This window comes from Sander lucioperca, chromosome 2 (assembly GCF_008315115.2).
Source record: "Sander lucioperca isolate FBNREF2018 chromosome 2, SLUC_FBN_1.2, whole genome shotgun sequence".
Classification (NCBI taxonomy): Eukaryota; Metazoa; Chordata; class Actinopteri; order Perciformes; family Percidae; genus Sander; species Sander lucioperca.
In genome coordinates, this window is record NC_050174.1 from 21,768,584 (window position 1) to 21,786,178 (window position 17,595).

Genomic DNA, 17,595 nt, shown 5'->3' on the forward strand with positions numbered 1-17,595 from the left:
ACTATATAAATGAGATATAAATGGGGAATATGAGCAGATCCTGTCCACTTACATCCTCTCCGTTCTTTCCAGGGGGTCCGGCGGGGCCACGGGGACCCATGGCGCCCTGTGGAGAAAACACATGCTCAAGGTGAGAATGATGACACACTAACACATTGCATTGTGAGCTGTGTATCTGCTTTCATATTCCCAATACTCACAGAAGCTCCAGCCTCTCCAGGCTCACCAGGGGGGCCTGTGAATCCCTGAGGTCCCTGTAGGTGGAGAGACACATAAACACCATCACTACTACACTCACACCACCTTTACTGAACACAAGCGATGCCAACACTCTCATTCAGGTTCACCCTGTTGTCAAATTATTGTATTAACATGAACATGTGCAGGTTGTCTGTCAAAGTGTCTGTGGTCATTGGGGTGTCTTTGTTTCATGGCTGCTGTCAGCCCACTTGATTGGGAACAGTAGGAACAGGAAAATAACCAGACCCAAACGGAATCTGCAGATTTTTTTTAAATACAATTTTCAGTGGTGATCCAGAATGATATATGCAGAATTTAGCGGCCTGTTTTTCTGCTTGGGGTAGAGATGTGTTAAAATGTATAGTTTTATTTTAATTTTCTTAATATTTGTTTAAATTCTGCTGAAATTCTGCTGAAATTCTGCTGGAAATCTGCGTCCGCAGATTCCGTGTGGCCCTGAAAAGAACCAAACACTGCCTCTCTCGTTATGTGGCAGGACTGCTGTTAATCATTTGCGTATATTTGAATTGAGTCCTGGTTAGGTTCAGCTAGGTTTGATATAGACAGTGCAGGCAGTGCAATGGCACTGGAGGCCCTTTTTTAATAAAAAAAAAAAAACAACAACATTCATTTAAATGAATTATTCTTATTTTCTTTGGCATTGTTTGTCATATGCAGATGAGGGCCCGTCTTAACAGCGTGCACTGGGGCCCGTCGTAACTACCTTACGCCACTAATCCAGCCTCAGGACTATCTTGCAATTTCTTGGTTTCTGAACCTCAGAAGCTCAAAGCTAACCCACTAGTTTAAAGGTTTCCATAGTGCTGGTATATCGCATTTTAGTGAAAAGCATGGAGGATAACGCAAGCAAGGTGCTGTCAAAATAGTGTTTCACCTACCTAGCCTCCTGTCAGGTTGAGCGTGTGTGAGCTGCAGGTGGAACTAAAGTGTGTTCAGACAGAAAGTGAAGCAATCACTTCCTTCACGCAAATCTGACCACTGTGTATATATTTATTCCCAAATGGCCATTGTACCAACTGTACAGATGTTAACTGTGAGATGGTTGTGTTTTGTGTTCAGCCCGGGCTCCGACTGAACTCAGAATCCATGTCTACTGGCGTCTTTCCATTCACTTTGTATGCAACCAAATTGGCTTTGCGTTCTGACTGAACACACAAGAGGCAGTTTGCTCGTTTGTATAGCATTTTTAAATTCCTTTTAACAAAAATGTTCTATTTTTTTAACCGAATGCTAAAAGAACAATCCGATTTAAAAAAAATATCGCACCACTGTTAGCTTTATTGTAGTTTTCATTAGGGAATGAATTCTAGTGCTGTGAAGGAAAAAGGAGCGCACTGGCTGCACGCCAACTAGGCACCACAAGAGGGTAGTGATGTCATGGTGATGTCATGATGATGCTTGAGGTACACGGGCTGCCCCTGCCCTCTTTTCCCATATAATCCCAGCCTCAGATTTGAAATATTTAGAGTTGAGGAAGAAGGAAGTGGTGTACTTACGCTAGAACCAGGAGGTCCAGGGGGTCCACGGGGTCCCATTGGGCCCTGCCAATCAAACAGAGGCACGGTCAGATACTGCATTAACATGATTGACAGCAGTTAAATGACAGTGTGTGTGTGTATATGTGTCCTACCATTGGTCCAGGCACAGCCATGACAGGAGATTTATCCTCGTAGCCACCAGACATCTGAGGGGAGAAGTTCTGGAAAAAAGTAAACAGAGATATAAATATTCCAATCCATCTGGTATGTGATATATCGTCTGAAAATGTCAATTAGGTTTAAACTTTCCATGAAAATGAACTAAAGGCCTTTTCTTTACATTTTATCTGCCAGTTCAATGTATAACAATGCATTTGTACACACGTTCATAACAAGCTTGGGCCCCATTTCTTTTCCTTTGTAGGTGTATTATGAAAAGGGGTTTATATATTTCAAAGAAAAAAATCTATCCAACAAAATATGATAATAGATTGTGGGGCATCCCAGCCAAAATATCCTCAATTATACTGTATCTTAATGAAATCCTGAAAAACAAGATTAATGAAGAAGCAACCTCAAGCAAAACATGTCCAATATCATAGTGTAGTTTGGTCTGCTCCAGCTGGTTTCTGACAACTGTATAAGTGTCCATCTCGCTCCTACTTCTCTATCAGCCAGGATCCATTCCACAACCTTTGGACCTCATTAATTGTTGCAGAAGCTACTTTGTAATGACACATTGCAGTAGATGGAGAAGAGGTGAATCCAGTGTCAACGAATAATAACAGTAAAACACGTGAAAGCCAAAGCTCAAGACTAAAATGCATTACTTTTGGTCATGAACATGAAGTCAACTGTCCGTCATTAGGAAAAAAAACACAAAGACTGTGTTGTATGTAACAGAGTGACGTCTGCCTGCCATCTATGTCAAATGCCAAATTCTTTCCTGCAGACTTTGCAAAACGCTTTGTTTGGATCTCGTAAGGCAGCAATGATTCATTGGTTTTTATGTACCCAATCCCCCCAATAATTCTGGGATAATTGCTCTAAATTCAGGACTGTCCCAAATTTTTTGGGACGTCTGCTCACTCTACATGTAAGTCAGTGGTAAATTATACATTAGCATGCTAAATTAGATGGGGATGGTTGGTCATATTAGCTTAGACTGGTGAATTAGCATGTGAGTCAATGATACATTTTACATAAGAATGCAAAATAAGGCATGAAATCAATGGTAAACGGAATCATAGCATGCTAAATTAGATTGTGATGCTATTAGCTGAATGTTGTAATGAGGTATGTTAGTGAATATATATATATATATATATATATATATATATATATATATATATATATATATATATATATATATATATATATATATATATATTCTACATCAGTATGTATGTTAAATTAGATTGGGATGATATGTCATGTTAGCTTAGCCCAGTGAATTAGTTTGTGAGTCAAATTATACATAAGAATGCAAAATTACGAAAGAAATCAACGGTAAACTGAATCATAGCATGTTAATTAGATTGGGATACTATAAGCTATATGTGGTTTGAAAAAAGCATGCTAGTGAATGATAGCTTCTACATTAGCATGCTAAATTAAACTGGGATGATATGTCATGTTACCTTAGCCTAATGATTTAGCATGTAAGTCAATGATACACTTTACATAGGACTGCAAAATTAGCTTGGGAGTGTTAGCTCAGTATCCTAAACTACAATGAAAGTCAGTGGGAATGTTAGTTTAGTATACTAAATTAGGATGGAAGTCGATGGTTAACTGAATCATAGCATGCTAAATTAGATTGTGAGAGGTCTGTGGGCATCATTAATAAACTCTGCACATTAACACATTGTAGCTCTGTTCACCATACAACAATCTCAGCTATGGATCAGACAAGCATCCAATACAAGTGTCCCCTTCCTGATCTACCCTAATGAACTTATGACCTTATGACCCTAGACTGTAAGCCAAACTGCAAGCCGGAGCCATTCATTTTAAGCCAAAGCTGGATTCTGTGAGAGACCATCCTGTCAATGAAAGGCTTGACTTTTAGCTGTGTAAGTGGAGTTCAGTTTCCCAGCTCTCCCTGCCCTCTCTGAAAGCTGTGTTCACACCCAGCATGCTTTTATTGGTTTATATATTATGGTCCATTTGGATAACACTTGCCGAATAAGACATTTGGGAATTTTCTAACAGAAACCCTACAAACTCCAACAAACTACATTAAAACATAGGAATCATGGGTAGTGGAATATGAAGGCTGGGGAGCTAAGAAGAACAAAACTAAATTGGGACTTATGCTCGTTTTTGGCTGTTTTTTTCATGTGATTGTCTGACCACCACAGAAGAAGAAGGTGTAGTTACTGGCACTAGCAGGTTGATATGATGCCACACCTCTGTCCAAACAATTAGCTACACATGTTTTCCAGCTCTGGATTGGCTTAGATTTGGACAATTTGGACCTTAACAAATTAAATACATCAATACAAAAAAAAATGTACAACTTACTCCACCGAGGCCGGGGGGTCCAGGGGGGCCGGGAGGTCCAGGCATTCCAGGCTGGCCGGGGATACCATCGTTACCAGGGGCACCAGCAGGACCCTGCAATTAGGGGGCAAGAGAGAGATAGAAGGGTTCAGGCTCCAGAGTCAGAATAAGAGGGTCCCCTGGATGCTAACAACCATAGACAAAGAGAGGAAAACACAACTTCCACTGTATGAGTTGTTCAATCGCCAATCACATGACTGCCTATATATACTCTTTTTACATCATTCTTGAGTATAATCGTTCATTTCCTGTGTGTCCTGGCAGCCTCATTTGTTCCCTATTGTGATGAAAGCAGCGTTAAACCTGGAGGAGGTGCAGTTTACTCCCCCATGAGACAGACCACGTGACCAACCAGGAATGGACTGGGCCGTGTTCATGTGACATGTGACATCAGGATACAAGAAGTAGGTAAGAACAGCCATTGGCTCTTTTATAGAAACTACACATTATCATCGCAAACTCAAAACAAATGATCATCATGAATTCTACAAAACAAGTTCATTATAATAATCCTGACTGAAATGTTAATTAATAGTAGTAATTAGATAATAATATTATATTATATATTAATAAGAAATTATAAGTGCTCTTCCCAGCTGTAGGTGAGCTGACCTGTCAGAATAAAAGTGTTTTCCAGGGTTTCAGGCTGACCAAAGATGCCTCTGCAGCTGCCTCAATCAAATCCCATTATGACAAATACTTAATTACATAATCAAATCGACATAAATCTTTATTTCGATTTGATTATTTAATTACATTTTTTCCAGTAAAAAAATAATAAGGAATTCAATTTTAATTTGAAATCCCATCAATTCAGATATAAGTGGCATCACCACTGCATAAGCAATCCCAAATCTGGCTGAAGATATTTTTCCATAAGTCACATAAAGCCAGCTTTCATGTTTTCAGAATAAAATACATTTTTGTTCACAGCCATATTTGAGTTAGTCTTAATATTACAATTGCCTAAAAAAAAACTTTCCTCAACCAAGCAAAGTTTCCATTTCCTCACTATGCAACGTGAACCTCTGTATGTTTTTAATCACTGCTTTCAGTAAATGATGAACCATGTTAAAAGCACATTTCTTGCCTTTAATTTACTTTGTTGCTTCATAATGATTTCTAGAAACAAGTGACATTGACATATTTCAGAGGTGGAAGTAACAAAGTACAAGTAGTGCAGTTTTAAGTAACTACATGTGCTATTTACTTTTGTATTGCTATTTGCTGGGACTTTTACATCATTCCCTATCTGATGGCTGTATTTACTTTGCAAGAGAAAAGTTTGAATGCAAAATTCATCATTTAATATGATGCTATTTGCCAGTAAGCAGTTAGACCCGATGCCATTGGTTTACACAGCAGTCCATCAATAATTTGACTGCTCTTACTTTTCATACTTCACTCTGTTTTGCTTCTCCATTTTGATGCAAGTAGGAATTTGGATTTGCTGGACTTGGCTAAAAGATCCTGTTTCCACACGAATGGCAACACATGTACACACATCGCGTTTTTGTCAGTATTGCTACTTCAACTTCATCCGAAACACACAGGAATCTGCTCAGAGTGCCACACTTTGAACGCAACACACGGTGACCAGAAATATGATATTTATAGGTTTATAGGTTTTAGATTATATTAATTATGTTATTCTAGCTAAGACACTTGTTATTCATTGTGTACACTGCTGAGTCTAAGGAACACATTTTGTTCCTTCATTTTTTTAACTTGCTTGAATGACAATAAAACTGAAATCTGAATCTGAATATTAAAAAACAAATCAAAAGTGAATGACAGGTGAAAGAGAGTGTGAACCTACCCTGTCTCCCTTGGGTCCACGCTCTCCCTTGGGTCCCTGTGAGTAAAGAAAAAGAAAAAACAGTCTCTCAGTGTATGATCAAACGGAATGGTGTCATCTGCATACAATGACAATATGTTTCACACGATTAATAATGTAGATGATCTGATGTGATGATCTGAAATGGATTAATCACAGATAATGACCAATCAACTAACTGCATCTGATATAGACCAATAAACCATATCTACAGATTTAGCTAAAGAATTATATTCTTCATCTTGATCATCTTATGTCCTAATCATCAATCCGTCAACAATTAATAACCAATATCATAACCAATGGTTGCAGCAAACTGATTAAGTCTTTCTGTTTCACTGAATTATATTGTTTGTGCAGTGTAAAAAGTGCTTAGTTGTATCAACTTAAAATAACAAGAAAACTAGTTGCATAAGTTATTTTGAGTTTAAACAACTCTTTCTGGATTGTGCTGCCAACGTGACTGTAAGAGTTGAGGGTGCAAAAATAATTTGTCCCTCCAACTAATTCCCAAGTTTTTATTACAACTAATATCAAGTTTTCCTAAGAACTAATATGAACTGGCAACTTGCAATATAATAGTCAGAACAATGCAATGTTTCTCTGGACACAATTTTTTTGTTGATGACACAACATGAAATAACATGTATTGCTGACAAAAAAATTAAAAACCCTTTTTACAGTGTGTGATAAGTGATATATTTCTATTTAGAACAATAATTGACTGAAATAATCAATATTTACCTCAACCTGAGGCTCCTGGAAGCCTGTAGAGAGAGGAGTTTAGGTTGGATTATGGACGAAAACACACACACACACACAAAATGATCATACAAAAATATTTTCTAAATAACATAGAGGTGAAAATATAGATTCACATTAAAATCCTCAAAAGGAGTCCTGGAATCTTGAGTTTAGGCTTGCTTTTTTTACAGCAGGAGGGGGAAATGTGTATCTAGCGCTGGAGGAGAAGGGAGAAGGCATTTGTGGGGTTAATGGGGGCAGATAACGTGCTGAGTCATGTTGGAGCCAAATGGGAAAGAAGTGAGGGAAGGTGTGAACGAGACTGGGAGTTTGAATGTTTGGGATATAGAATATAGAATATGAAAAAGAGGAAATAAAATACAAATGCAAATGCAGGTGACATTAACGATAAAGAATGTTGGAAGAGCATAAACATCAAGTACAGAAAGTAGGACAGAAAGATAGAAAAGAAAGGAAGAAAGAAAGAAAAAAGAAAGGAAAAGAAAGGCAGTAAGAAAGACAAAAGAAAGAAATGAATAATTAAGAAAGAAGGAATGAAAGAAAGAAAAGAATAGCTCTAAGGAAACAAAGAAAAAACAAAGAAAGAGAGAAAGAAATAGCCTAAAAAAGAAAGAAGAGACAAGGAAAGAAAAAGGGAAAGAAGAGGAGATGAGAGAGGGAGCGTTGGAGGTGGAGGTGTGGTACCGTCGTCGGGGCAGATAGGGCAGCACTCGTCGTGGGGGATGACAGGGTTGGGGCAGTCGGTCGTGTCCTCGCAGATGACCTCATCGCACATCACCGTGCCGCTGTCGCACACACAGATCTGGCATGGCTCGGGCTTCCACACATCTCGGTCGGCAAACACCTGGCCATCCAGGGTGCAGCTGCCGCCTGTGCCTAGGGGGGGAGACACACACAGGTTATATACCTGAACACACACACACACACACACACACACACACACACACACGTGACATACCTGAACACACACACACACACACACACACACACGTTACATACCTGAACACACACACACACACACACACAGGTGACATACCTGAACACACACACACACACACACACAAACACACACACACACACACACACACACACGCACACACACACGCACACACACACAGTTAAAAAACTCAATATATATATAATACCCTAAAAAATAATTTTTCAGCTTTCATTTTAGTGTTCTTTTTTTTAGCACATTATTATTTCCTAAAATACCTATATCACACCACCTAAAAATGAAATCAGAATATACTTCAACTAATATTAATAATGTTTAGTTATTATATATTTTATAACAGTTGTGATCTATAGAGGCCTATGTTTTGTTCTGTTAGCTGAAGCACTTTTAGCATTAAAGGAACGTTTTGAAGTGCTTTACGATGAGAAAATACATCAAAAGAATTGTTATGTTGATGCAAACTATATGAACAGCAACATAGGAAATGGTTAGAGCATAGAAAGAAAAAAAAAACATCAAGTAGGAGAATGAGTGTTTTGAAAGGTTTGAATGGGAACTGGTGGCCTTAGAAAGAAGACAGGACGAGGTGACAGAGAGGGCACCCACGTCACATCACGTAACGCACGAAAAGACCTTTTTTTTTTGTTAGGCACGGAACAAACGCGTCTCGGATGAATTCTTTTCCCTTTAATAAATAATAAAAAACTGAAAGTTCCTCTGCTCTATGCCACATTTTCCGACCTGAGGTTGCATCTCTGCTGCTGCTGTGGATCACTCAGCAAAACTAAAACCCCAAACCGGGGCTCCTTTTAGGGGGTTGTGAATGTCCCAGCGTGCCAAAGTGCTGAGCTCAGAGGGGAAAGCAGTGGCGCTGCAGCGGACTGTCGTCTTGGCAGCAGCTGGTGGAAACACGGTCTGCATGTGTTTGCAATTAGGGGGGAAAAAAAAAAAAGTGGAAAGAAAAAGCAGAAGAGGACGAGGAGGAATGGAAAAAAAAAAGGAGGTGGTGTGGTGAGTGGGGCGGTCGGGGGGGGACGTGGCGGCCAGATGTGTCTGCAGCTGCGGAGCGAAGCCTCTGGGTGACGCTGTGAGACCGCTCCAAGTGTCAAACCACATCTGCTTCACATAGACAGACAGACAGACAGACAGACAGACAGACAGACAGGCGGCTGAGTCCTTTCCAGATTACATGAACATCTGGAAAAATGGAACTTCAGCTCCGTGGCTCTTGTTTCCAGAGCTGGTGCTGATTTTCTTTGTCTTCTTACAGCAAAAAAAAAAAAAAAAAAAAAATGGTTGTGTCTAAAAACACCAACAGAGGCTTTCGCTTCCCTCACGGTCCCTAAAACCTTTGTCCTAAATACATCCGCAGTATTAAAAGTTAAAGTACTCGATGCAGAAAAAATCCTCACATTTTAGAAACTGGAAACGGTCAAAAATCGACTACATGTGTTTTGGGTGCAACAATCTGAATTTCTAAAGTAACTAGTATAACTAAAGCTGTCAGATTAATGTGGCGTAGTAAAAAGTACAGTATTTCTCTCTGAAATGTAACGGTAGTAGAAGTAGAAAGTGGCATGAAAAGAAAAGACTCAAGTAAAGTACAAGTAGCTCACACATCTGTCACAGAGCATAAAGTGCTCAGGCTGAAGAGGTCAAATGTTTGTGGCAGACACGACTACGCCTGCTTGCCTCTCTCCCTCTCTCTCTCTTTCTCTCTCTCTCTCTTACCTGGCCAACTCAATGCTTGGCTCCAGGCTCTGGATTACCCTGCCGCATCAATCAGGCCTGTGGAAAGCTTTCCTTATCTGCTCTGTGCAAAGCTGGAAGAAGGGAAATCTTTGTGGCTGATGGCGTTAAAAGGCAATTCTTTCCCCTCCAATTTTCTTCTTTTTTTTTTAAGATTGAGATCAACCTTTGGCAGGCGGAGTTGGGGTGGGGTGAAATGCAATGGGAGGATCAGGCTTCTTAAGTCAGCAACAAATGATATTTCTTCTAAAAAGAAATACAGCTTTTTTTCATGTTCAAATTGGATTTAAACATGCATTTTTTTTTTGCTATTCCCCGTTAGAAAACGTCGCCTGGAGGAAAGCCTGGAAAAACCTGCAGCAACTCGCTCTGCATGCATGGGTGGGGGGGTCGGTGGTAGAGAAACAGAGACAAACACAAGGAGAGAGAGAGAGAGAGAGAGAGAGAGAGAGAGAGAGAGAGAGAGAGAGAGAGAGAGGGCCTTCTTGAGATGCCCAATGCATTACGTACACCCTGTACTGTTTAAACTACAAGCTCCTCTGTCTATCTATCTATCTATCTATCTATGGAAACAAAAGAAGCACCACGCATCAAAGTTCTTATTTCTACTTCAAACTTTTTTCCTTTCTTTCTTCTCATCTCTGTCTAAGATCTCAGCAGCCGTCCACCCACGAAGAGAAAATCCACTTTCCAAAACCAGTAAAAAGAGAAAAAAAAGGGGGGGTTGAGAAGCTCCGGTAAACAGTGATGATGAGACTTACGGTCGTCCTCGCCCTGCGCTCTGACCAAGAGCACTGCTGCGCCGAGCAGCAGCGCCAGCCGCAAATCCACAAAGCTGAACATGTTTAGATGCCACTAGACATGTAGACTCTTTGAGGCGAGAGAGGAAAAACAAAAAGTCAGGGACGTTTTTTTTCTCTTCCTGCTACACTCCAATCATACACTGGTGTTTCGGGGCAGGGTCTCTCCGCTCGTCTGTTCACAGTCCTCCTGACCCCAGCAGAAAACTCCCTACTGCTACACTCACTTTCCACCAGGGTTTTTATATGGGAGTCCAGCGAACTGGGAGGTGCTGCGTTGGGGAACTGGGCCGTCTGGGGCGCACCCTCATTACCTCGCTGCTGCACGTTTAGGAAAGACAAGAATGGACCCCTCCTTCAAAGAAAGAAGGGAGAAAAAAAAAACAGAAGAAAAGGGAGAAAAGAAGGAGGAGAAAAAAAAGCAGAAGGTCCCTCCTTCCATAATTCCACAGCAGAAGGGTTGGAGTTTGGATGGGAGGAGAGGAGGAATGGGGGGGGGCAGGAGGAAACCTGATCCTGAAGAGCATCGGAGGGTCGGAGGAGGAGAGCCACGGGTTTCATCCAGATTTTGGATTTCTGGTTCTGATGTTCTTCCTGATTCACTTGGATTTCAGCAGCGGTGGAAGAAGACGTATTCAGATCCTCTACTTGATTAAAAGAATTAATACCACACTGTAAAAAAAGAAAATATTATAAAAAATACTCCGTTACAAGTAAAAGTCCTGCGTTAAAAATGTTACTTAAGTAAACGTATGTAAGTATCATCAAGAAAATGTACTTAAAGTATTAAAAGTCCAAGTACTCAATGCAGAAAAATCCTCACGTTTTTAAAACTGGAAACGATCCAAACAGTTCTGTCAATCAACTAAGTGTTTAATGGTCTAATCATTTCAGCTGGACTTGTAGACCTGTCTGTTGTCAGCAGTTTAATTTATAATGAAACATTGTATTTTATGAACTACATGTGTTTTGGGTGCAAACATCTTAACGTGTAAAGTAACTAGTAACTAAAGCGGTCAGGTGAATGTAGTGGAGTATAAAGTACAATATTTCTCTCTGAAATGTAGAGTAGGAGTAGAAAGTGGCATGAAAAGAAAAGACTCAAGGAAAGTCCAAGTACCTCAGTAAATGTACTTAGTTACCATCCACCAGACTGCTTCTGGGAGTCTGATAAGTTTTAGCTTTAGTTCACAAACGAACATCTCAGAAGATTACAGTCTTAGTCCAGTTTGGGTGTGTTGTAGTTAAGTCCCAGGAGAGGTTCTTGAATTTGATTTGAAGTTAGTTTCTGGTTGTATAGATTTGTCATCAAGGTGTTTTTACGGTTTTAGCTGTCAGCACATGTCAACAGTTAGCTGTCTGACTGTTGACATGTGCTGAACATGGCTGCAGGCTTAGAGGTGTCTGGTTTGGGTTTGTAGCTTTAGCTTGGCTCGTGTTTTTGTTTCTGTTGCTAATTCAGTTCGGATCTGCACTTGCCCTAAATGAATTTAATAAGATAATAACTTGTTTGTACAGTTTTAGGTTGTAAAGTTTGCTCTCCCTCAGACAGAGAAAAATGGACACCATATTATCAACACGTTAGCTTTACTTTCTATCTGTACAAACTAGATCAAAAACATGGTGTGTGGAGTTAGAACGAAGTAGCATTACCATGGCAGGGAGGGTCGGATGAAAAGATGCTATTAAGTGGCATTGTGGGAAGTGTAGAATCCAGCTTTTTTAGTGCTTCGCCTGTACTAAGGACTGAAAGTCAGGATATCTCAGCCTCTGCTGCTTTACTTTAAACCATTATTTTAAAAATCTGTCTTTTGTGAGTCATCCAACATTATGAAAGTACAATACTAAATTTCTAGAGTGCCCCTTTAATTGGCATTTGACAGTCCATCTGCCTTTACCCTGTATCACTGAATGACTCCCAGAACTGTCTGGTAATCAGTGTGCTCGGGGATTTTTCCTTTAAGTGACATAGGATTGCACTTCAGACACAACTCAGATCTCAACCAGTGACTCATCAGCAGCGTGTGTCTGTAAGAGAAAGGCCCTGTCATGTTTTATTGTGTTAAGATCTCCATATCTCCAGATCCATACCAGCATGTGGCCTGACCCTACTGTAGGTAGGCTTGCAGTTCTGGCTTTGGAACCAAGTAACTTCTTAAAGGGTTACCACAGCACTGACATTTATGTAAAGAGTGAGAAGTATAGTAAAGATGGGTGGCATTATTCTTTAAATTAGTTCTCCACCGATGTAGCATCGTACTCATTTTCAGACTCATAATGGACAGTTTAAAAATATCTGAATTGATGCAGCAGATCAAGAGCTATCATCTTTTTTATTCCACATTCTTCTTCCTTGTCCTGCATCACCACAATGGCATTACCGCAACTCAACTGTTCGGTTGGAGATTGGGGTGTGTAGCAGCTAAAGTGGCCTCAAAACTCCATCCTCAAGCAACAAAGTACTGTTCATTGTTAATTGGGCAGGTTCACATTTTACATCCCAGTGTATAAACCAAAGTTCAAGAGTCAGTGCTCCAATTTGTTGCTTTTGGAAAGAGTGATGCATGCACATAAACTGACTGAACTATCATAATGATCAGAAGCAGGCTATTTGTCATAATTTACATTTGTCATAAAGTTGGCCACATGCTTATGTTTGAAGTATTTCAGTTGGTGCCGAGGCTAAATTTAAGAAAAGTGGTACTAGGGAGTTGGTGAGAACCTGCAGACTTAGGCTACCGACCTAGGCTAAAGAGGATTGTACTGTATATTGAATAGTGATGTGTGAAAAGATTTGAAATACCTCCATCTGAGATCCAACTCCAGAATGATCCTCCTATTTAAATAGATTTAATAGAAATGTATAAAAATAAAAACTTTAAGGGGCACATGTGATAGGTGCTGCACCTTTGTCTCCATGTTATCAGATAGATAGATTGATAGATTGATAGATCGATAGATCGATAGATAGATAGATACCTGCCTAAATGAAGGAGCCAATTATGAAAAAAAGCTTCCACACTTTTTTTGAGTGAACCAGATGTTGCCATTTTTTGAGCGCGGCTGAAACGGCCTCTGTTTTGAAATACCTGCAAAATGTGGGGTTTGTAGACATTATGATTGTTATTGGCTCTAAATAATAAAAGCACTCCCCCACCCCCCCACCCCCCACTCCAAATAAAGGTTTATATGGGCGATTCTCTTGCCCCCCTCACCCCCCGCAAAAGGCTGTTTGCAGCGCCGGCTGGGCTGCAGGTGAGCTGTAATTAAGCAGAAAGCTGACATTATGGAGCAGAAGAGCTGCAGGGAGATGCAGAACAGCAGCTTTCTGCCATCTGATCCAGCAGCAGCAGACACGTTGCACAGTCTGAAGCTGGCCAAGCAAGCCTCTAATTCACTCCCCCTCTCTCTCTCTCTCTCTCTCTCTCTCTCAAATCCACACACACACACACACACACACACACACACACACACACACACACACACACACTGCAGACACCTTCACATTATCCATGTGTCTGCCTGTTCCTTTTTTTTTACAGGGAAGAGGATGGAATGCAATCCGTCTTTCAGGAAGAAAGCGAGGCAGAAAGGAAGAAGAAAGGAAAGAAAGCGCCACCTCATCATTCCCCTGGTTCAACCTCCAGTATGATCGGATCCTCTGAGCGTCACAAACCAACACGCACAAATGCATTCGAACACACTCGTACACACACACACACACACACACACACACACACACACACACACACACACACACACACACACTTTTAGCTTTTGTTCCAATGTATCTCTGAGGGGAAAAAAAAAACCAAAACATATCACTCTCATTTAAGCAGCACACCACCGAGACTTAACTTGTGGCTATTCAACAGTACCTTCACCATGAGGTACATCAGTAAGCAACAGAAATGTTCACAAGTCATTTTTTGGAAGTCCAAGTCGAGCCTCAAGTCTTTGAGAGGTAAGTTCAAGTCAAGTCTCAAGTCTTTTGCCACAAGTCCAAGTCAAGTCTCAAGTCTCTGGCTATCTGATCTGTCCCTAACACTGTATTGTTAAATCTTATGAATTCAAAGCCTGTCCTGTAGCTACCATCCATACAGTACAGTATCAAAATCAGTTGTAGGATAACTTTATGGGGTCTACTGCAATGCAATCTGAAGAAACACAAATTAAGAACTCTGTTTCAATTTTATAACTGTATTTTTCAACATTTTGGTATCGGCACCAAAGGATACATGTCTGTCTGTATTACTAACTGGCTGTAAAGCCCAACCTCATCATGCATTACATTTTTATAATGAATGACTCAATGCTGCTCTGTCCCTCTCCAACAGTACATTGTTTAGCATTGGTGAATTCTGTAAACCTGTAGATGGACATGGGAAATTATTTTGCTTGCCACTAATAAAATCGGCATAAAACTGACATGTGTAGTGTTCTGTGGGAGGAATAGCTAAAGTAATACTAAATGTTTCTATCATGTTTGTTTTTTCTGAAATAAAATGTGGGCACTGCAGCTAAGAGTGGATGTGAACTTGTGATGGGAAAAATATCACGTATGCTTTAATGGAGCTATCTTAATTTTGTTACATCCAGAATTTACATTGGGTCTCCAACTTAGGACATCGTATAGTCTTAACACATCCCTCTAGCCCTCGGACCTGTTGAAATATTAACCTAAGTCTGTCACATCATATGGATACAACTATAAAGATAAAATGTGCCTGTTCCCAGCATTAGCACAACACTTTGCAATGGTTAGCTTGTTACCTGGGACGTATATGGGATATATGCTAAATTTAACGCCTCTTTCACATTAGCAAGTGACTGACCTATCTGGGTGCGTTTTGAGATGCCTGACAAAGTTCGATGTTGTTAATCCGGCATCATTTATCTTGGTGCCACACACCTTGCATGTAGCTGTTCGCTTACTGCCACTGTTTACCAAGTTATTGAAAGCCAAACTAATGACAACAGGGACAACTCCAGGAGGACTTGGTGTCGCCATCGTCAATGCATTTTTTGATATGTGAGTGTGCACACATAGGCATAGCGCATGCATTACATTGCACATTATGGCAAAGGGCAGTGGACATGCAGCTCGTCATACGTTTCCCCAACGTATATGCGCCAATAAAAGAAAATAGAAATACATGAATACATTTAGATTTAAAGAGCAATAATTGCATGAAAACAGGTTGTTGACAAGTCTCAAAACTCGAGTCCGAGTCAAGTCTGAAGTCTTTTGGGTCGAGTCGCAAGTCAAGTCTGAAGTCTTTTGGGTCGAGTCGCAAATCAAGTCTGAAGTCACTGAGTGTGCGACTTAAGTGTGACTCGAGTTCCGAGTCTCAGACTTGAGTCCCCATCTCTGGTAAGCAACCTTCTTTTGTACATCATAACGACTTCAGTTCAAATGTAGGGTCGAGTTTAGGTACGTAAAAGAAAATGGTTTAGGCCAAGTCTTGAACAGAAACACAGAAAACACATCTCATACTGTATATTCTTGAAGAAAACTGTTTTTAAAAGGATGTTTATGGACAAGCTGCCTCCAAACATGCTTGAGTCATTGAGTCATGTATGTTGGTAATGCTAATGGAAGTGCTAATGCAATCTTTAAAGCGACTATAATCAATATTTTAATGGATCACATGACTAGTTGTATGTGAAAGGGCTTGCTGGTATACCCACAGCTAATCATCATGCTACTCTGTAGCTCCTCTCCACAATGTCAGCTTAAAATGTGATATGTCAAGGTTGTGTTCACAGCTTGTTTCTGCCACCCCACGTAGCCAAATAAACATGTTATTACAGGTTTAATACTAGTTTTCAAAAAATTTAATTCAGAAGACCACCCAATACTTTCATATAAAATACGATGATGTGTACCATTGGCATGACTGGTTATCTCAAGGCAGAGTTGAAGTTGATGCATGTCTATAAATCACATCATCGTAGTCCAAGACGGACTTGAAAGATGCTTTTGTTTCTGTAGAAATAGACAATTTTTTGTCTGAGTGCACACAAGATTATCAATGTGGAATTTGAAGGAGATCTTTTCGTCATTCCCGATAATAAAAGTGTTTGACCAAAAAGCAACATGTTTACATGCTTTAATGTTCAAAAAACACTTTATTTATTATACCTCTGTCCAAAACGCTCCATTTTAGCGCCTGTCTCTTTAAGCACCCCTCCTGAAAAAGCCCAGTCTGTTCTGATTGGTCAGTGTTTCCGGGTCTTCCACAGCTCTTCTCTTTGTCCTGTCATTGCAGCCGGGAAATGACTGTAATGGCACTGTAGTAGCACTTTCTGGACTAAAAGTTGTGATGGAACGGCGTTCCATTTCAGTTTAAAAATAGTTTGTTTCAATGTTGTTGTGTTTTTGGGTAAATCGTTATGCCTATGCATTTTGCAGCGTTTCTGACTTAAATATTTTTCTCCCGAGCACACTTGAAAGCAGCACAGAAGTTTGTCAGTGTACCGCTTGTTTTCACACAGTTGTATCCGACACCACCTGACAAGCAGGTAAGATTAAATAAATAAATTTCTTTAAACTTCAGTGGTGTCTCAAGATGTTTAGTCTAGTTTAGAACATTCATTTTGATCCAACCACCACACGATTAGGGTTGGATACAGAAACCTGGTGCTAATACGGCACCAGTGCCAAAACGGTGCCTCATTTTGGTGCCACTGAAATGCCTGCACTTCTCTCTGATGCTCCGAAACAGACGTTAGAGGAAACAGAATCGCTGCATGTGACGCTATTACACATTACACTTGGCAGCAGGTAACGTTAACCTACACTTAGCTAGTAGCTAGATTAAACACGGTTAAAATGCTGACAGCTAAACTGAAGAGGATTCCAACACCGGGACATACATCGGTCTGCAGCTGCCACTGTCAGAAAAACAACACAGACGGGACTAAATGGTGCGTTTAGGTGAAACTGGTAAGCCTCGTGGTGCATTCAAAGTTATTGTAAAATACCCTTTTCCCATCTAGTGGTTGGGTTTGTCGTGTGACAGCAATTTACTGGTGAAATAAGTTATTGTTTTAAGTTATTGTTATTGTTTTGTAATTTTTTAATAAAACATTTAATTTTGACCATATGGCCTTAGCAATAAATAAGCCATTCTTTAATGTTGCAGCCTGCCTCTTTATGCTCTTCCTTTTATTTTATCT

The 17,595-nt window shown here is 40.1% G+C and overlaps 1 protein-coding gene and 1 long non-coding RNA gene across 4 annotated transcripts in view; one reads left to right on the forward strand and one right to left on the reverse strand.

Moving 5' to 3' along the window:
• Nucleotides 1-10,642, reverse strand: part of col1a1a (collagen, type I, alpha 1a) — a 28,209-nt gene extending 17,567 nt beyond the window's left edge. For all 3 annotated transcript variants that reach the window (XM_035994774.1, XM_031292503.2, XM_031292502.2), the window contains exons 1-9: nt 10,375-10,642; nt 7,591-7,782; nt 6,886-6,908; nt 6,124-6,159; nt 4,266-4,358; nt 1,892-1,960; nt 1,758-1,802; nt 201-254; nt 53-106 (exon numbers count right to left, since the gene is read on the reverse strand). In XM_035994774.1, coding sequence (XP_035850667.1) covers nt 53-106; nt 201-254; nt 1,758-1,802; nt 1,892-1,960; nt 4,266-4,358; nt 6,124-6,159; nt 6,886-6,908; nt 7,591-7,782; nt 10,375-10,456 — 648 coding nt within the window. In that variant the 5' untranslated portion in view covers nt 10,457-10,642. The remainder of the gene's footprint in view (nt 1-52; nt 107-200; nt 255-1,757; nt 1,803-1,891; nt 1,961-4,265; nt 4,359-6,123; nt 6,160-6,885; nt 6,909-7,590; nt 7,783-10,374) is intronic.
• LOC118493749 lies at nt 70-14,163 on the forward strand. The gene is made up of 3 exons (XR_004895739.1): nt 70-130; nt 4,569-4,712; nt 13,956-14,163. It is a non-coding gene; the product is annotated as an uncharacterized LOC118493749 (long non-coding RNA).
• Nucleotides 14,164-17,595: the final 3,432 nt, after the last annotated feature.